The sequence below is a fragment of the Ursus americanus genome, chromosome 23 (genome assembly GCF_024610735.1).
Source record: "Ursus americanus isolate L20-20 chromosome 23, mUrsAme1.1.p, whole genome shotgun sequence".
Taxonomy (NCBI): domain Eukaryota; kingdom Metazoa; phylum Chordata; class Mammalia; order Carnivora; family Ursidae; genus Ursus; species Ursus americanus.
In genome coordinates this window covers 15071793-15093339 of record NC_142149.1, presented here as the reverse complement: position 1 = coordinate 15093339, position 21547 = coordinate 15071793, and the positions used below count along the sequence as shown (strand labels likewise).

General features: G+C 36.5%; 1 protein-coding gene and 1 long non-coding RNA gene across 7 annotated transcripts in view; one reads left to right on the top strand and one right to left on the bottom strand.

The window, feature by feature from the left end:
* LOC148107935 (uncharacterized) overlaps window positions 1-17475 on the bottom strand; it is a 31290-nt gene extending 13815 nt beyond the window's left edge. The window contains exon 1 of the long non-coding RNA XR_015721265.1: window positions 17421-17475. This is a non-coding gene — a long non-coding RNA (uncharacterized LOC148107935). The remainder of the gene's footprint in view (window positions 1-17420) is intronic.
* TANC2 (tetratricopeptide repeat, ankyrin repeat and coiled-coil containing 2) overlaps window positions 1-21547 on the top strand; it is a 354211-nt gene that overhangs the window by 111067 nt on the left and 221597 nt on the right. For 3 of the 6 annotated variants that reach the window (XM_045814340.2, XM_045814338.2, XM_045814336.2), the window contains exon 4: window positions 17456-17527. In XM_045814340.2, coding sequence (XP_045670296.1) covers window positions 17456-17527 — 72 coding nt within the window. Of the gene's footprint in view, window positions 1-17455; window positions 17639-21547 lie in introns of all 6 variants that reach the window. The other 3 variants (XM_087854229.1, XM_087854228.1, XM_045814334.2) reach the window with 1 other exon arrangement.

Here is a 21547-nt window from a genome sequence, read left to right as displayed (position 1 = left end):
AATCATTTATCTAGTAATGTCTTAAACTCTATTATCCTACTTACATTATGATAATTGGCCTAGTTAACACTAGAAACATTGTAGAAACCTCTCCTTGCTTATCCATATTTATGAAAGAAAAGGAGTAAAAGCATGACAACTAAAAAGGTTGGAAAAGGTATCTTTCCAAACATCTTTTTTTGGCAAGAGATTAAAATCATAAAATCTCTGAAAAACTTCATAATCTGTAATGAAGGGCCATGCAAAGTTGAATAACAAAGGGTGAAGAAGAGACCTGTTAGTAAAGCCTGGAATAAAGTTATTATTGAATAAATACGTTTTTTGTTTTGTTTTGTTGGAGGTACAGGTTGGATTTATAGTCTTATTCCTAGTGAGAGATTAAAGAGCTGGTTCCCACAAGGGGGCAGACTAAGACTACCTGAAGACCTTCATACTATAAAGAATATTTATTTTTAAATTGGTAGTTGATTTATTAAGGAGGAGGAGGAAATTACCTGGGGCTAGAAATGAGTAGAGACCTAACTGGCTGATCATCCTGTGAATGGTACCATATATTGGGGCCATCCGCCTACCTCGTCCCCAGTGCAAGCATGGACTGTTGGCATGTTGGACACTCCGCTGTGGCTATGGTCAGATTGGCCTTGGTGATTGGAAGTCCGTATCGCTGAGCCCATGTATAGATTCCGTCCCCACTACCATGGCCACTTTGTTAATGGGCCGTTTGGGCAAAGTTAGAGTGGCTGGGTAGGGAGACTGAATGTGTCCCCCAAATAGGTCATCTAATCTGCTGTGTTGTTAAGCACCTCTCTGCAGTTCGCTCTTTGGTAAGCATTCACATGGAACATAAATTGCTCCACATTCTGTGCCCTTTCAAAGGGTCTATTCATGCACCTCATCCCCAGATTTCCTTGTCACTGGTTTTCTAGTTATTCCTTTCAAATCTCTGAATATCCATTAAACACTCTCCATGAGTCAGTGCCTCTGTCATCTCTTTTCCTAGGCAAAGTAAACAACTAGGTAGCCTGTTCAAATTTCTGCCACTGGAAAGGTTTCCCCTCACTAATGTCCTTCAAGACTACCACAAAGTGGGGCTGTTGTGTTGTCATCTGCAGTGTGCTGCTATCTTTGCAGAACTATCAGTTAACAGGCCTGATTTTTTTTTTTTTTCCCAGTGAGATGGTCATAGAGAATTTACCAGATTAAGTGAAAAGAAACTATAGTAGGAGTAGGAAACTTGGGCATCTGGGCCACTGGCTCATGAAAATTATTTGTGCCTTCAGGACCTGCTCAAGCCTAATCTCATATACACTTCTTCCTTTTGCTGATGAAGTGCAGCAGTACACACCCAAGAATATTGATTTGTTGTTTCAACAATACTTAGTGGTGATGGGCTGCCAAGGTCACATGCATTCATTCTAAGGTAATTATTTACATAGGATGGCATAGGTTTGTTGGTTTTTTTTGTTTGTTTGTTTTATAAAATACTCAAGGTCTTCCCTGAGATTGACCTAAAGTTCTGCAATAATGATGCAAGATCTCTGTCTACCACAGAAACTTCAAGCAACATTGGATCTGGTGGGTTATATAACCCAAGGGACAAAGCAGCCCATATTTATTGCAAAGCCTTCTATTTTTCTGGTTTGCTCTCACAGCCAGTAGTATTGGTAAATGGTTCACAGTAGCATAACCGAATGAAGTACAGGTTGCTTAAAAACATCAAGGAGGTCTACTAGCATTGTACCTCTTTCTCAGTAGTAAGGGGGAGAACAGATGCAGCAACTTCTTCACCTTGGAAGGGATATTTCATTGTACCTCTTTCTCAGTAGTAAGGGGGAGAGCAGATGCAGCAACTTCTTCACCTTGGAAGGGATATTTTGAATTGTTCAAAACCATACGGCTCACAGAAATTTCAGTGTGGAAGATCTCTGACTTTCTGTGGGATTTATTTTCCACTCTCTGGCATGCATGTTTTACCACAGTGACTAGATCCATTGCTGCTTCCTGTTCACCAAGTTTAATCATCATGAAAGTATCAGTATAGTAGAACAGCAACAGTGTTCTATGAAATCGAGGAACAGTTAAGATTATTACCTAGAGCAGGAGAATTAATAGGAGGTAGGACAGTGAAAATATATAGCTGACCCTGACAGCTGAATGCATACTGCATATGATTATCTCATTCTCAGGTCAATAACTGCAAACCAGGTGTCAAGGATATGCTGATTTGCTTTAGCAAGAAAACTGCATCTAAAATAGTAGCAGCAGTGGGAGTCACAACCCGAATAAGTTACAAAAATATGCTGTCGTTCTCCAAGATTTGTCTATCTCTTGCACAGGCCATATAGATGAGTTGAATGGGGATGTGGTAAGGGTCATCATCCTTGGATCTTTCTAGTGTTTAGTGATTGGATCCAGTTTTACCTTACACTTTAGAGACTGGTTGAACTTAGTTCTGGATATAGGTCTCGAACTTCACTGTGCAGTACAGTAGTCATTGGCCACATGAGCCTGTTGAACACTTGAAATGCGGCTGGTCTGAAGGGAGATGTGTTGTATTGCAAAATACACACCAGATTTGAGACTTTCTATCTTTCTGTTCATTTCAAGAATGTTTGCCTTTATTTATTGATGCATTGTTGTAATAGTTGCTTTAAGGTCTTTGATTTTATTTCTAACATCTGTATAATCTCAGGAATGCTGTTTATGGACTTTTTTTTCCCTCATGTTGAGATTTTCCTGTTTCTTCATATACCATATAATTTTGGGTTATATTCTGAACCTTTTAAATATTATATGTGAGACTGTGGGCTTTATTTAAATCCTAAGGAGAATGTTGATTTTTTTGTGTGGTCAGTGGCCAGTCGAGCAGAATGTGTTCAGGACATAGGTTCCTACCTGTCCTCTGGGGGCCGTGGCTCCAATATCAGTTCTGTTCTCTAAGCATTTGCAGTACTATTGAGATGGGTCCCATGTATGTGACCCAGTGTCCATTCTGGGATCAAAGTAGTGGTACATCTTGTTGCTCTGTTCTCAAAGCCTGTGGTATGCTGTTTAGGGTTAGATCCATGCACATAGAGCTCTGAGATGAATCCAGAAGTTCGTATATAACTTGATGGGATTGTTTTCTTGATATCCCTTCATATCCCAATCTTGTGAACAATTTCCAGCTCCCTCCATTCCTAGCACTCTTACTAAAAAACAGACTAGTTTTCCCCTTCTGCCGATCAATGACTATAACGGTTTGTATCTAGATCACGAGATAAAAGGACATAGAGAGGGAAGAAAGCGGTGAGGATTTACCACAAACTAGCGGGATCACAATTCTTGGGGTCAGAGAAAAGAATTCCTTGTCCCAGGGTGTTAGGTGCCTGCCTAGTCACCTGTAACCATCTCTGTGTTGCTGCTGACATAGAATCGCCTGGACACTGGTATAGAAGATAAGGGGGAAAAGAGGAATTTCCCTAGTCTCTCAGACCAGTAAGGGCATCCTTTCCTGCTCCTTATCAACAAGGGAGAGATTTTCTTAGAGCTTTTTCTTTCCTGATATACGCTTCTGAGTTTTAAATGTCCAGGTCAGGCAGTATCTGAGGAAAAAAAAACCATAGTAAACTCATCACCACTTCAGTGGAACTGCATAATACTCTGTGCTCCTTTCCCAGTCCTCCTACTGCTCATTTTCAATCCTCAGATAGCTACTCTATGCATTCTTTTTGTTTGTTTTGTTTGTGCATTTAAAATTTCTAAAAATAGCTTGTATATTTTAGAGTAGTTTTAGGTTTGCAGCAAAACTGAGTGGAAAGTACAGAGTTTCCAGATGGCTCTGGGACCCACGTGTGTGTGGCTTCTCCCATTATCAGCATCCCTCACCAGACTGGTACATTTGTTTATAATAGATGACCCTACCTTAACATATCATTATCACCCAAAGTCCATAGTTTACAGTAGAGTTCACTCTTGATGTTGTACATTTTATGGGTTTTGACAAATGTATACTGACATGTGTCTACCATTATAATATCATAGTTTCACTGTCCTAAAAATCCTCTGTGCTCTGGCTATTCATCCCTCCCTCCCCCTAATATCCCCTGGAAACCACTAATCTTTTTACTGTTTCCATAGTTTTGCCTTTTCTGGAATGTCATACTATTGGAATCATATAGTTTGTCCCCTCTTCCAGTTAGCTTCTTTCACTTAGTAGTGTGCATTTAAGGTTCCCCAGTGTCTTCTCATGGCTTGATAGCTCATTTCTTTTTAGTGCTGAATAATATTCTGTTGTCTGAATCTACCACAGTTTATTTACCATTCATCTACTGAAGGACATCTTGGTTGTTTCCAAGTTTTGACAATTATGAATAAAGCTGCTATAAACATCCATGTGCAGGTTTTTGTGTGAATATATTTTCAACTCATTTGGGTATATACCAAGGAGCACAATTGCTGAATTGTAAGATAAGCATATGTTTAGTTTTGTAAGAAATTGCCACACTGTCTTCCAAAGTGGCTGTACTATTTTGCATTCCCACCAGCAATGAATAAGAGTTCCTATTGCTCCATATCCATGTCAGCGTTTGGTGTTGTAAGTGTTGGGGTTTTGACTATTTTAGTAGGTATGTAGTGGTATCTTATTGTTGTTTTAATTTGTAACTCTTTGGTAACATATAGTGTTGAACATCCTTTCATGTGCTTACTTGCCATCTAGATATCTTCTTTAGTGAGGTGTCTGTTCAGATCTTTTACCCTTGTTTTAACTGTGTTTTTCATCTTCTTGTTGGTTGAGTTTATATATTTTGGATAATGGCCCTTTATTACATGTGTCTTTTGCAGAGCTGAAGTTTTAAATATTAGTGAAGTCTAGCTTATTATGTATTTCATGTCATGCTTTTGGGGTTGTATATAAAAAGTCACTGCCATATCCAAGGTCATCTAGTTTTCTCCTATGTTATCCTCCAGGATTTTTACAGTTTTACATACTACATTTAGGTGAATAATCCATTTTGAGTTAATTTTTTGTGAAAGGTATAAAGTTTGTGTCTAGATTCATTTTTTTGAACATGAATGTCTAGTTCTCCCAGCACCATTTGTTGAAAAGACCGTCTTTTCTCCAGTGTATTACCTTTGCTCCTTTGTCAAAGGTCAGTTGACATAGTTTTGTGGGTCTGTTTCTGGGCTCTCCATTTTCTTTTTCTTTCTTTTTTTTTTTTTTTTAAAGATTTTATTTATTTATTCGACAGAGAGAGAGACAGCCAGCGAGGGAGGGAACACAAGCAGGGGGAGTGGGAGAGGAAGAAGCAGGCTCCCAGCAGAGGAGCCCGATGTGGGGCTCGATCCCAGAATGCCGGGATCACGCCCTGAGCCGAAGGCAGACGCTTAACCGCTGTGCCACCCAGGCGCCCCTGGGCTCTCCATTTTCTTATATTGATCTATTTGTCTGTTCTTTCACTACTATGACACTGCCTTGATTACTGTGGCTTTGTAGTAAGTTTTGAAGTTCAGTGATGTCTGTTCCCGGCTTTATTATTCTTCTTCAAATATTGAGTTGACTTTTTGGGTCTTTTGTCTCTGCATATAAACTTTTTTTTTTTTAAGATTTTTTATTTATTTATTTGACAGAGAGACAGCTAGCGAGAGAGGGAACACAAGCAGGGGGAGTGGGAGAGGAAGAAGCAGGCTTCCAGCTGAGCAGGAGGCCCAATGTGGGGCTCGATCCCAGGACCCTGGGATCAGGCCCTGAGCCGAAGGCAGACGCTTAACAACTGAGCCACCCAGGTGCCCCTGCATATAAACTTTAGAATCAGTTTGTCAAGATCAACAAAAATAACTTCCTGGAATTTGATTGGGATTGCTTTGAATCTATCAGATCAATTTGGGAAAAACTGACATTTTAACAATATTAATTCTTTCTATCCATGAACATGGAATATCTTTCCATCTATTCAGAACTTTAAATTCCTTTCATCAGAGTTTTGTAGTTTTCCTCATATAGTTCTTGTACATATTTTGTTAGAATTATATCTAAGTATTTCATTTTTTAAATTCGCGGTTTGATAATTCCTACATCCCTGCCATATCTGGGTCTGGTCTGACACATGTTCCATCTCTTCAAATTGTATTTTTTGCCTTTTAGGATGGCTTGTAAGTTTTTGCTGAAAGGTAGACATGGCATTCTTGGTAAAATGAGCTGTGGTGAATAGTAATGTAACAGTAAGGTGTTGGGGAGGGGAAGTGCTCTGTAGTCCTATAAGGAAGCTGGAAGTGAGCTCTCTGCATTCTTTCAAGGGTTTTAAAGTTGCATTCAGTGGGAGAGTAAAGGTGGAATATGCTTGTTCCATCTTTCCTGGAACTGGAACCTAATCGTGTTCTTCATATATATAACCTAACTGATACTTGTAAAACACTCATACAATTTGTTTCCTTGTAGTAATTCTCTTATGTAGAACAAAATTTGAGGTTGAAGGCTTTCCCACATGGTACATATTCATAGATTTCTGTCAGTGTGAATTTTCATGTCTGTAAAGGCAAGAGGGATCATTGAAGCCATACCCACATTCATTACATATATAAAGCTTATCTTCGATGTGTGTGCTCACATTTTTCCCATGGGATGAGTGACTTCCGAAAACTTCTTCACAATCATTGCATTCATAGACTTTCTTTCCAGGATGTACTTACATGTGTTTGGTAAGTTTAAGGTTTCTGTAGAAGGCTTTTCTGAATTCATCATAGTCATGGTGTTTCTCCTCTGTGTGTATTCACATAGGCCTTGTGAGCTTACTATTCCTACTGAAGGCTTTTTCTCAGTCATTTGTGTTTGTAGAGTTTCTCCCCAGTGTGGATGCTCTGGTAAGAAGTAAAATGAGTGATCCTGCTGAAGGCTTTCTCGTAGTCTTTGTGTTCATAGTTTCCTCCCAGTATGTATTCTCTTGTGCACCACAAGACTAGAGATGTTTCTGAAGAATTTTCCACACTGTTTACATTAATAAAGTTGGTCTCCAGTGTGAGATCTCATGTATATTTTGGAGATGACTGTAGACCAGATGCTTTTCCGCTCTGAAATTATTTGAAGAACCCTTCATTTTAATTCTCCCATGTCTGTGAAGAAAATAATGGTTACTGAAGGGTTTCTTAGAATTCTTATATTTGTGATTTGTTTCTCCTGTATGATTTCTCCTGCAAAATAAGATTCATGCTCCTTCTGAAGGCTTTTCCACATAGATTACATTCATAGAGTTTATCTCATTAAGATTCCCTTCTATTGGCTCCTGGGTGGCACAGCGGTTGATCGTCTGCCTTCGGCTCAGGGCGTGATCCCGGTGTTACGGGATCGAGTCCCACATCAGGCTCTTATGCTATGAGCCTGCTTCTTCCTCTCCCACTCCCCCTGCTTGTGTTCCCTCTCTCACTGGCTGTCTCTCTCTGTCGAATAAATAAGTAAAATCTTTAAAAAAAAAAAAAAAAAAAAAAAGATTCCCTTCTATTTGCATCTCATTTATGCAGACACTGTAGTGAAAAGCTGAAAGCCTTCCCTCTGATATCTGCTATCACTACTTTTCTTCATCTGTGTCTGGAGATCCTAGCCAGTGCAGTAAAGACTTTGTATGGAGAGATGTTCTTTCTGTACCAAGGATGGTAAGAAGAAAACACTGACAAGAGACCTTAGGGCAGGGCATCCAGGCAGATGGAAGGGCCAGAGCTGGGCCCCCACAAAAGACTGGGAGCCTGAGTCATCAGTGCCACCCCTGTCACCCAAGGGTGACCCCAGTACCCAGGTCTCAATCAGGCCAAAGGACAGGAACAATAAATAAGCCAAAGAACATTTCTACTGTTATGATGTTTTCATTCTAGAGGACTGAGACAAATAAAAGAACCAGGTAATTTCTCGTCATAAGCACTACCAAGAAAATAAAATAGGATTGTGTGATAGAGAATGAGAAGTGGGGAAAAGAGTGAATGGTAACTTTAGGTTAGTCCTGGTAGGCCTCTCTGAAGAGGGAACATTTGAGCCAGGACCTTTTCAGATGAAGGAAAGCCAGCTTTGCATATGTATGGCCAGCTAAAATCAAATAATAGCTCATTTCCGTCATCATGTAAAAGTTCCATCATACCCTTTTGTAGTCGGTCCCTTTCCCCTACCCCAGTCCCTGTCTCCTCTTGATCTGATTCCTTTTACTATAGTAGTTTTCAGAATATTCTATAAATGAAACCATACAGTATGTAGCCTTTCGACTCTGGCTTCTTATACTTCAGTGCTTTTGAGATTCATCTATCTTTTTAGATTTTTTTTTTCATTTTGCCTATGTGAGTAGTTTATTTTATTGCTGAATAATGTTCCATTGTATTTATATCCTACAATTTGTTTATCCATTCACCAGTTAATGGACATGTGGGTAGTTTCCAGGTTTTGGAGTATGAATAAGTCTGCTATTTGTGTGTTTGTGGTGATGTGTGGGTGGGTGGGGTCAATGTGTCTTCATTTTTGGGGGGCAGATTTCTAGGTATTGGATTCCTAGGTTGTATGGTAAGTTTATATTTAAACAACCAGACTGTTTCCCAGAATTGTATACCATTTTATGTTCTCATCACCAGTATGTAAGAGTTCTAGTTCGTTCTTCCCAGTACTTGGTTTGTCAGCATTTTGTTTTTTAATTTTAGCCATTTCACTAGGTGTATAGTGACATCTCCTAATTTGCATTTCCTTAATGATTAGTTGAGTATCTTTTCATGTGTTTATCAGACATCCATATCTCTTACTTAATGAAGTGTCTATTCAAATCTTTTCCAACTTTTAATTGGAGTATCTTCTTGTTACTGAGTTAAAGGAGTTCTACTTACATTTTAAATGCCAGTCCTTTATTATATATGTGTTTTGAAGTGTATTCTTTCGGTTGGTACTGGTTTTTTACATTTTGTGTGTCTTTTTGAAGAGTAGAAATTTTAAATATTTATGAATTCCAACTTACCAATTCTTCTTATATAGTTCATCTTTTTTGCATCCATTGTAATAAATCTTTGCCTGTTTACAAGTTCATCCAGACTTTCTCATATGTTTTCTTCTCGAAGTTTTATAGTTTTAGGTTTTACATTAAGGTCTATGATCCATTTCAGCTTGATTTTTGTATGTGGTAAAGGTTTAAGGTTTGTTTTTTGTGTATGGATATCCAGTTGTTCCAAAGCTATTTGTTGAAAAGATTATCCTTTAAACATTGGATTGCCCATACACTTTTGTCAAAAATTAGTGGGCTAGGGGCGCCTGCATGGCTCAGTTGGTTAATCATCCAACTCTTGGTTTGGGCTCAGGTTGTGATCCCAGGGTTGTGAGATTGAGCCCTGTGTTGGGCTTCACGCTAGGCATGGAGCCTGCTAGGGTTTTCTCTCACTCCCTCTCCCTCCCCTCCTCTTCTCTTCCCTTTCCCCCTCTAAAAAAAAAAAAAAGAAGAAGAAAAAAGAAAAAAAATTAGCCAACTGTATGTGTGTGAGTCTTTTTCTGGACTCTGTAGTCTGTTCCATTGATTTCATGTCCATTCTTTTGCCAGTTACCACGTACTCTCTGGATTACTGTAAGTTTACAGTTAGTCTTGAGTTAGGTACTGGGAGACTTCAGAGTTTGCTTTTCCTTGCTCAAAATTGTTTTGTCTGTCTTTGTTTTTTTAAATTTTTACATATAAAGTTTAAAATCACGGATGCATGGCTGGCTCAGTTAGTAGAGCATCAGACTCTTGATCTTGGGGCTATGAGTTCAAGCCTGATGTTGGGTGTAAAGATTACTTAAAATCTTTAAAAATAAATAAATAAATAAATAAATAAATAAATAAATAAATAAATAAATAAATAAATAAAAATTTCAAAAAAATAAAATCAGTTTGTTGATTTTCACTGAAATACTGGCTGCTGGATTTTCATTGGAATTGCTTCAAACATATCACTTTGAGGAGAACAGACATCATAATAATGGGCATCTTCAGATCCATGAACACATTATATCTCTCCATTTATATCTTTGATTTTTTTCATCATTTTATTGTTCTTAGCATACAAATATTGTACTATTGTATTTATTTTGACAGATTTATTCCTGATTAATTTCATTGTTTCTAATGATGCTATTTTGATGGTATGGTTTAAAATTTTTATTTTCCAAGTGTTATTGCTAGTATGTACAAAGATTCTTTCTTGATTTTTGTACTTTGACTCTTTAACCTTTGAATTTGCCTAACCCACTTATTTCATTCTAGTAGCTTTTTTGTAGATTCTTTAGAATTTTCTGCAGAGGCAATCATGGTGTCTTGACTACACAATCCTATACGAGTTATTATACCTCTCTATGCCTGTTTCCTGCCTAATGTATGGCTCTGTTGTGAGAATATTGCCAAGTTACAGAGTGATATAAGCCATGAGTTAAAAGGATGTTGGGAGTAATTTAAGCAAACACCCTTTGTTTCTGAAATATGTAAAGCCCCTTGACTTTAGGGGTTATTTTTTCACCATGCTTTTTAAAAATAAACTTTTATTAAAGTATAATATGTAAACTGAAAAATTCACAAATCATGTGTATAGTTCAGTGAAGTATCATACTGGAGGTTTCGATTTGTAAGTTTTATTTGTGGTTATTCATGTAATGTGAAAAATTAGAAGGCTGTTCCATAGAATAAATATTGCCTTAGGCTAAAGAATTTATTAACTTGACCTTTAATATCTAATAACCATCTATATTAAGTATAAGACTTAGTGATGACTGAAATTTTTATTGAATTATAATTACTCCTAACACTTCTTTAGTGTCCATCTACTTGATGTCCTTGTGCTTTCTTAGTTCAGCTTTTGAATATTTAATCACCAGGTATCCAACGTAACTGAATATTTTTTAGCATTTTTTTTTATTCTGCCATATTTTCATCACATTATTTCAGTAAATTTTATTTGGTTGATTGAACGAGGAAAAGTGGTAGGGGAAAAAGGTAGATGAAGATGAATAATTTGGAATACCAGTAAGTATCATCTTACATGTTGGTAAATTGGATTCCCAATTTCACTTCCTTTCTGTTATAAAATTAAACATCCATTCCTTTTGCTATGCAACTTTTCAGTAGTTCCCACTGAAATGGGCCAAGTTGAATGTCAGTGAACAGAGGTCTTAAATATGCTCTTCTGGTTTGCTTTGGCCTCTTGTGATCTACCATGAGAAGAGCAGCCCCACATATTCATTGCCTCTTCAGTGACTAGGCCCAATATTGAAGACCCATCAGAGTAGTTCTGAACCTGATAGCCCAGCTTAGCTCAGCTGACTCATAGTGAATCTGCAGACTCATGAGAAAAGTAAATGTAGACTACTGAGATTTTTGAGGTTGCTAGTTACCCAAGAAAAACTGGCTAATATAGCCAAATTCTGTAAATGTTTACCAGTACTTTTCTTTTCTTGAAACATATATTTTTGGTTTTTTCCCTCTAGCTACAATGAGTTCAAGCACAATTTATAGGACAGAGAAGATGGAGGAAAATATTTTTAAGCAGAAAAGTAAACTAGGACATCCAGACTGGACTAATTGCAGTATTATTCCTTAAGGAGTATTATTAGATTCTAAAATTATCAGCCAAGTTTTAATATTGGAACATTTCGAGTGAAGAGGGATGCTTCACTAAATCAAATGCATTACTCCATATATATTGCTTTAAAAAAATCTGTTGCTGATTTTTCTCAACAAAAGGATTCCTCAGGGAATTATATTAATGGCATGACTTTTTGTGTGTAAACCTGTAAAATACTGTAATTCCATATAATTCAGTCTCAAGTCTATTCACGAATGCCCAAAGATTAGAAATCTATTATGAGAGATAGAGTCTTGAAAAATATGTCTAGGAGATACTATATCCATCTGATCATAGTTCCAGAAAGAGAAAAAAGAATAGTTGGAAGAGAAGAATTAGTCAACATAGTAAAAGAAAGGACCCAGAGACTAATGAGAAGAAAAAAGTTAAGACAAATCTTGGTAAAATTTCTAAGCTCCAAGGATAAGGAATAAATTCTGTATTTCTGCCAACAGAAGCTTGGGGGAAGAGAATAGTGAACTGGACTATGGTAATGGTAGGAGAAATGGAAAGAGCATAGCTGATTTGAAATCTGTTGTATTGATAATCTGCAGAACTTCTGTTGCATTTGTTGTGAAGGGATGTGTCAGGAAGAAATTAATAATGATTTACTAGGCTTCTGGTTTGAGTAAATATGTGGGTAGGTGGTAAATATCTACATAAAATTTTTTTATTGAGGTAAAATTCACCACTTAAAAATGTACAATTTGGAGCGCGTGGGTGGCTCAGTCATTAAGCATCTGCTTTCAGCTCAGGGCATGATCCCAGAGTCCTGGGATCGAACCCCACATCAGGATCCTCCGCTGGGAGCCTGCTTCTTCCTCTCCCACTCCCCCTGCTCGTGTTCCCCCTCTCGCTGGCTATCTCTCTCTCTCTCTCTGTCAAATAAATAAATAAATAAATAAATAAATAAATAAATAAATAAATAAATAAGTAAAATCTTTAAAAAAATGTACAATTCGGTGGCTTTTAATACATTTATAATGTTGTGCAAACATTGCTGCATTCATCACTCCAAAAGGAAAGCCTATACCTAGTAAGCAGTCACTCTTTATTCCCTCCTCCTTGTAGTCCCTGGCAATCATAGTCTGCTTTTTCTCTAGATTTGCCTGTTCTGAACATTTCATATAAATGGAATCTTACAATATGTGACCTTTTGTGTCTTTTTTTTTCCACTTAAACGTAATGTTTTCAAGGTTTATTAATATTGTAGCATGAATCAGGCTAGCTTCTTTTTATTGCTAAATAATATTCGATTATATAAATATGCCACATTTTGTTTATCCATTCACCAGTTCATGACAATTTAGTTGTTTCCACTTTTGGATGTTGTGAATAATGCTGCTATGAACATTCATGTTCAGGTTTTTGCTTGAAAACTTGTTTTCATTGCTTTTGGGTGTATACACAGAGTCAGATGGCTGGGTTATTCTGTATTTAACTTTTTGAGGAACAGCAACTGTTTTACACAGCAGGTATACCACCTTACATTCCCACCAGCAATTAATTAGGATTCTAACTAACTTCTCTACATCCTCAACAACACTTTTTTGTTTTGTTTGTTTTTTTTAATCCCTGTCCTACTGGGTGTAAAGTGATATCTCCCTGTGACTCTGATTTATATTTCCATAATGATTAATGATGCTGAGTACCTTTTCATGTGCTTTTTGTCCATTTGTTTATCTTCTTTGGAGAAATGTCTAGTCAAGTCTTTTGCTTATTTTTAAATTGCATTGTCATTTTGTTCTTGAGTTGTAGGAGTTTTTTATATAGTCTGGATTCTAGACTCTTCCAATATGCGATTTGCACTTATTTCCTGCCGTTCTAGGTGTTGTCTTTTCACACTTTTTCTCTTTTTTTTTTTCTTTTTTTGAGAGAGAGGGAGAGCGCGCGTGTGTTCACAACCGAGGGTGGAGGAGGGGCAGAGAAAGCAGACTCTCCGCTAGACAGGGAGCCCAAGGACGTGGGGCTTGATTCCAGAACCCTGAGATCATGACCTGAGCTAAATGCAGACGCTTAACCAACTGAGCCACCCAGGCACCCCCATTCCTATTCTTGATATAGTGTCTTTTGATGCACAAACATTTTACCTTCCAGTTTACTAATTATCTCTTTATCTCTGTCTAATTTTTCAATTCATCTGTTGAGTTTTTATTTTCATAATTTTAATTCTTAGCTGGAATTCTAAACTTTTATTTTCTCCAAATATTAAGCATACTACTCCCTCCTCTTTTTTACATGCAACATGACACAGACTTTTTTCTTTAAAGATTTATTTGAGAGAGAGCACAAGAGAGAGAAAGCGAGTGGGGGGAGGGGCAGAGGGAGAGAATCCAAGCAGACTCCCCACTGAGCACGGAGCCCCACATGGGCCCCCTTTTTTCACAACCCATGAGATCATGATCTGAGCCAAACCAAGAGTAGGGCGTTCAACTGACTGAGTCACCCAGGCTTCCTTACACAGACTTAATACAGCATTTAGTCAGTATTTCTCAGTGGAAACTCTCAGCACTTTGACCCAGTAATTCTATATGTATCATCTATAGACATAATATAGAAAGAGCTTCATAAGACTGGTTATGTTATAATGCATGATATACCACAATATTTTTTTAGATGAGTTAGAATTGCATATGATGAAATTAAAACTATAACACAATTGGGAACCGTAAGTGAGACACTTGCTTTAATTTTACGTCTCAGTATAGATCACATTACTGTCATTTCATGTATGATCATGTGCTTGTTTTTTTTTTAATTTTCCACTCTTTTCCCCCAGGTTTATTGAGGTATGATTAAGAAATACAAATTGTATATATTTAAGGTATATAATATGTTATTTTGATAAATGTATACATTGTGAAATGATTACCACAATCACACTAATTAAATATCCATCACTTCACACAATTACCCTTTTTGTGCATGTGTGAGTTCACTTGAGATCTACTCAGGAAACAAAGTATACAGTGTATTATTAGTATTAGTATTAGCTATAGTCATCATGCTGTATATTAGGTCTTCAAAACTTATTTAATTACTGAACAACATCTGTCTTTTTCCCCCATCCCCTTAGCCCAGGTAACCACCATTCACTTCTCTTTACTGTGAGTTTGGCTTTATTTTTTAGATTCCACATATAAGTGAGATTATGCAATATTTGTCTTTCTGTTTCTGGCTTAGTTGAGTTAGCATAATGTTTTCCAGATTCATCCATGTTGTTTTAAGCGGCACGATTTCCTTCTCTTTTATGAACAAATAACATGTGTGTGTGTGTGTGTGTGTGTGTGTGTGTGTAAAATCACATTTTCTTCATCCATCTTTTGACAGACACTGAAGTCGTTTCCAAATCGTGGCTACTATGAATAATGCTGCGGTGAGCATGGGAGTGCAAATCTCTCTTTGGAATGATAGTTGTATTTCCTTTTGTTATATACTCAGAAGTAGGATTGCTTGATCATGTGGTAGTTCTATTTTTAATTTTTTGAGGATCCTCCATGCTGTTATACATAATGGTTGTACCAACGTCACCACAAACAGAGTACAAGGAATCCCTTTTCTCCACATCAATGCCAACACCTGTTATCTTTTGACTTTTTGATAATTGCTGTCCTAACAGGTGTGAGGTGATATCTCATAATGGTTTTGATTTGCATTTCCCTGATGGTTAGTGATGTTGAACACCTTTTTACGTACCTGTTGGCTGTTTGTATGTCTACTTTGGAAAAATTTTCATTCACGTCTTTTACCCATTCTATAATTAGGTTGTTTATTTTTTTTGCTATTGAGTATGAGTTTCTTATGTATTTTGGATATTAATCCCTAAGGATGTATAGTTTGCAAATATTTTCTCCAGTTCCATAGGTTGCTTTTTCATTTTGTTGATAGTTTACTTTGCTGTGCAGAAACCTTTCCATTTAATGTAGTCTCACCCGCTTACTTTTGCTTTTGTTGCCTCTGCTTTTGGAATCAAATCCAAAAAATCATTGCCAAGACCAGTTTCAAGGAGTTTTTCTCCTGTGTTTTTATCTAGGAGTTTTATGGTATTAGGTCTTATGTTTAAGTCTTTAACCCATTTTTCAGTTGATTTTTGTATATAGTGTAAGATAAGGATCCAATTTCATTCTTTTGCATGTGGCTTTTCAGTTTTCCTGGCACTGTTTATTCAAGAGACTGTTATTTCCCTGTTGTGTATCCTTGGTGCCCGTGTCAAAGATTAGTTGACCATATATGTGTGGGTTTATTTCTAGGCTTTCTGTTTTTATGCTACCACCAAATTGTTTTGATTGCTATAGCTTTGTAAGATACTTTGAAATTAGGAACTGTGATGCCTACCATTTTGTTTTTCTCTCTCTCAGAATTGCTGTGGTTACTTAGGGTCTTTTGCAATTTCATGTAAATTTTAGAATTGCTTCTTTCTACTTCTGTAAAAAATGCTATTGGAATTTTGATAGGGGTCCCATTGAACCTATAGATGACTTTGGGTTGTATGGACATTTTAACAATACTAATTCTTCTAGTCCATGAACTTGGGATATCTTTCCACTTATTCTTCAGTATCTTTCATTAATGTCTTATAGTTTTCAGTGTGAAGATCTTTCACCTCCTTGGTTAAATTTATTTCAAATTATTTTAGTTTTTCTGATGTTAATTAAGTATACTACTTTAAATTCTGTGCCTCATTGCTCCAGAATATGTATCCCTTATGAGACTATCTCTTTTGAATGGTCTTTCTGATTTACTTTTTTCATATTGTTTTACCTCTTTGTTTTTGTTAACTAAGGGTCAGATACTGTGTATGAAAAATTGTAGAAGTAATTTGAGACCTATGACAATATCTTCCTCTAAGATTTGTGTTAGTTTTTGGCAGGCATTAGCAATCCAAGACTGCCTTAATTTAATTTTGTGGTAGACATTTGGAGCTGAGCTTTATTCCTGTAAAAGGCCGGACTAGCTTTGGTTCATACTTACTCCTAGAATGTAGCCCTTTGGGCTTCCAAACAAAAATGTTGGAGTTTTACTAGCTCCCCGTCTGTATCTTGGTTTTGTTCGCATTTCAATATTTGTCCTTCCAGCTCTTTAAAACTGTCAGTAGCTTCTTAGCCTTTCAGATGCCATTAAGTAAAAAGGAGCCCCAAACGCCAGGCTTCAGTCTTTTTCTTTTTTTTTTTTCTTTTTCTTCTTGTAATCCTTCATCATGCTATTAACTCTTCAGTGCCTTCAGGAAGATTGTTAAACATGTGTATGGTTCTAGTTTTTCTTAGGGAAAAGTTGGTCTGAGGTACATAATCTGCCGTTATTGGAAGTAGAAGTCAACACTTTATAGGTGGAAATACATAGCATATAACTTAATCTTTTTAAAATATCAAAGCAGATTCAAAAATCACCGTATAATAATGTCAGTCTTTCCTACTTGTATTTTCACATACTTTCTTGGAGAAGGGGGTAAGAAATAGAGTTACAGTGATCCTACTAGCAATTGCACATATTGGATTATCAAGCAAGTGAATATCTTCTTTTATATTTCTTATCAGGGAAAACAACCTGAAGTCCAGTTCTCTAATTGTAACACTCACTGCATTGTACCATAATTATTTCTTTATGGGACTGTATCATTCATGAGGCGGTGAGCCCCTTATAAGGAGGAACCTCGTTTTATCCATGTTTAATTTCCTAGTGCTAAGCCTGGTGTTAAGTGTCCATCCAGTAAGTATAGAAATGAATGTAGGTGTTGAAAATACCTTATTTGGCATCTCACAGTGAAAATCAGCATGGGTATATGATGTTCTGAATTATCTTAAAAGGTAAATTTTAACAGAGAAGGAAGAATCTTTTCTTACTAGCTCTTTCGTTCCGTCCTTTTCTATCTTAACAGGTGGCATCTCCACAGAAAGCGACTGTGCTTTTGAGCCAGACTACGCCGTTCCACCACTTCCAGTGAGTGAAGGTATGCAGCACATTCGGATTATGGAGGGCATGTCTCGCTCTCTTCCATCCTCCCCCTTACTCACACATCAGTCTATCAGTGTTCGGCTCCAACCTGTGAAGAAGTTAACTGGTAAGGACTTTACCTAAATTTAGTATGTTTAACAGGAAACCTAACAGTATGACACTTTAGGTCATATCCGATATGTTTATGTGCATCTTTAGGTTTTACCTTTTTGGCCTTCCTAATGTCACAGACTCTTGGAAAGTGGAACTCCTACTGATTTTAATTTAGGGAATTAGAATAGTACTCAGTTTGACAGATTGATGTATTTATTTTCTAAGTGATCCATCTGTTGTGGACATATTTTTCTAGGCTTTCAGGAAATTTCCAGTTTTGCCAGAATACACTGTTGTTCTGATTTCATTTATCAGCTTGCTCATGTCAGATTAACAGATGGAGATATTGTAATTTTAGAATAATAAGAGCTTCAAAGTTCAGCAAAGGTACATCAGTCGTGTTTTCTGTTTTTAATCCTAATCTGTATATTGCACATCTATTTCTAAAAGCTGATTTAGATACTTTCCTCTCCCATTGTACAATTCCTCCAGCTTCTTAGGATATTAACTATAATTCATAAGCTGTGGATTACACTGACTTTTAATATGATCTCACAGTATATATTACCCATTCAGATCAAGTGATTAGGTGTGAAACTGTGTCTTATGGAATGAACTTTTGTCCTTTTAAGCTTTTTCAGAGAAGAAATTTTAATATGTTGAAAGATACTTACATGTGAAAATATGTAAGCCTGGGCCATTTTTCTTAGGTTTCTTTTAACATTATCTATATATCCGGTATCGTTAAGTTGACTGGTATTGGTGGGTTATGAGTGTTTGGGGCAAGAAATTAAGTCATTCCGAAAGGATACATTAACTGCCTCCTATATGTCTGGCACTGAGTTCGACAGTGGGGAGGTTTGATTGTTATATGACAATTCAAAAGAAAACAGGAGGAGAGAAGGGAAAATGGAATTTTTAGACTTCATCTATTTTGAATGAGAACTTTACAATGCTTTTGATTTTCATGAAAATTAATAGTATTTCTTTATTCTTTAGTTCCACAAGGCATAAGTCATGCCTCCTACATTTATTGTTTTTAGGCTTTTTCAGATAACTGAGTCAAAATCTACTTTGATTCTCGGGTCCTTAAATAAAAATCAGTAAAATAGCCTAGTAACATTTTACTGAAATATTTATTCCCTCTGTCATCTAAAAATAGGATAAATTTTATGTGGTTGGACTTGAATAAAATGTCTTTGCTTAGAAATCTCCCCTTTTACTTGCAGTTTAAGATATCACTGATTACTGAAAATACAATTAACCAAATATAAGATGGCTCTCAAGTGATGGTCTTCATTTATCACACATTGGAAGAGTTGGCAGGGAAAGTTCTGTTTCCTTGCAGAAATGAACTGGGTTGCCTGAGGTTCCTATCCCATTTGCCTTTCCCAGTTTAAGTTTTCCTATCCCATTTGCCTATCCCAGTTTAAGCTTCAACTTAAACAGGGAATTTTATTAAAAGAAAAGTACATTCAATAACAAAGTCAATTATATGCCTGATATCACAGAGGTGAGATCGGGGAGCAGAAATAAGAGGCATACTTGGTTAATTACATGTGTGAACTATTCAGTTTTAACTTTTTAATGTTTGAAGTATTTGAATGCTATCAAATAATTTTGTTGAAGAGACTGTCAAAGGCCTAAGAATTTAAAGATTGAGGATGCATTTTAAAATTCCTGAATGAGAGAAATCTGTCTTCTGAAAAAGGATACCATGAACATTTTCCGTGGCCAATTTTCTGCCAAGTGAAGCAGATGATAAGAATTTTTTGGTTTAACGTAGAACGAAATTACTTTGAAATTTAAATTTAAAACCTTAGTTAGTAGATTTATGAGTTATCTTTCCTTTCCTAGTTATATTTTGTTATGAATAACTAAAAAGAAAGTTGTATAGAGAAATATTTGCTGACCATAAGTAAATGTCCTCCAGAGAATGGTTTTTCACAAAATGCATTAATTTAAGCCAGCCATTAGCACTACACTTACTGATTTATCCATTTCCACACATTTAAACTTCCAATTACCTTAAGTTCTTTGTATTCATATTACTAACCAAACTGAGTAAGTAGGACCAGAATAATCATCTTATTCTGTTTCCTTTTTGACTTTCTAATATTTAGTCCCTGTCTTTACTGTAGTCAAAGTAGTTTATTGTTTTTCTGGGCTTTTCACCTAATTATTGTTGAGCAAATATTTGTTTAGGATCCATAATATGCCAAACACTGTTCTAGACTCACTTAAGAGAGTGGTGAAAAATTTTAGATAGTGACAAGTAATATGAGGGTAATAAAATAGGAAATGGGATAGAGGGAGAGTGGAGTGGAGGTAGGATTTCTTTCTGTGGAGTCATCAGGGAGAGTCAGAAGAGGAGGTATTTGAACAGAGGTGTGAATAACAAAAAGAAGCCAGTCATGGGAAGATCCGGAGATCAGAACCTTTTAGGCAGAGGGAACAGCCAGAACAAAAGTCCTAAAGCAGAAAGAGGTATTGGCGTGTTCAAGGAATGGAAAGAAAGCAAGTGTGGTTTCAGCAGAATAAGTCAGAGGGGAGGGTAGTAGAAAATAATTGAGGAGGTAGGCAGAAACCAGGGTTTTAGGTCATGGTAAGGAACCTAACTGTGGGATTTTAAGCAGAGCCAGAATGAGAAATAATGTGATCTGATTTACCTTTTTATCAGATCATGTTGGCAAATGTGTAAAGAATGGCATATGAGGGACTTAAGTATGCTATGTTCATTAACCTTGTGTGTTTTCCTGATCTTTAAATCTATCTTTAACTTCTAATAAGTTAATAGAGTGGTGAAAAGAAAATCTTTTTTTTTTGTTTTTTATCTTGTGAGATAGCATGAAGGAATAACTAACATTTTCCTATCATTTTTATTATAGAAACTTTGTACTCCTAATGTATTTATCTTAGTCCTTCACACAGGTGTAGATGACAACCCATTTGGTATATCAGTTAAGACTTTTTTATTCCAAGGGACAGAAGATACAGCCAAATGGTTTAAGCATTAAAGGAAAACTAGAAGACCTGAGGTTGGGCAGGCTTCAAGGTTCATTTGACTTATTTGGATATTGCTGTGCAGTGGGAAGGTATGGAGGAAAGTATGCAGAGACACCATTGACCCCTGTTACTGTGGTGATGGCTTTGCCCCAGTTCTCTAGATTCTTGCTCAGTGCTCTTTTCAGGATGTTCTTGTTCATAATATCCCAAAGCCCCTCAAGCATACTTCTTAAGATATAGATAATTAGGAGTGTCAATAGTTCATTCATTCAACACTTACTGAATTTATTGTTTGCCTATTATATATACTGTAAGTTTAGTAAAGTTAAATTTTGAGTATTCACATTTTTGGTAGGATTATAAATCATTGCAACCTTTTTGTAGGGCAGTTTGATAGTGTGTATCAAAATTGTAATGCACAGGGGTGCCTAGGTAGCTCAATCGTTAAGCCTCTGACTCAATAATTTCAGCTCCGGTTGCACGTGCACATGCTTTCTTTTAAATAAATAAAATCTTTTTTAAAAAATTGTGATGTACATAATCCTTGACATAGTAATTTTATTGCAGAGTTTATTTTACAAATAAATTTGAACAAGTTTGAAACATGTATGTATGTATATATCTATATATATGTATAGTAAAAACTAAAATCTAAACATTTATCACTAATCGCAATCCATTTCTGTGACACACACACACACACATGCACGCACGCATACATTTGGTGGTGGTGTGGAGGTTTAGTAACTCTAACCCAAAAGTGGAAGAGGGATGATGAATTCTGTTGTGTACCTCTCTATAATTTTGTATTTTTTTACCACGTGTAAAATCTTAAGTCTTACAAGGCAGTATAACAAAATGGACCCTGACTGCCATTTCTTAACTGTGTAAACTTAAGCTAATTTGCTAAAAGTCT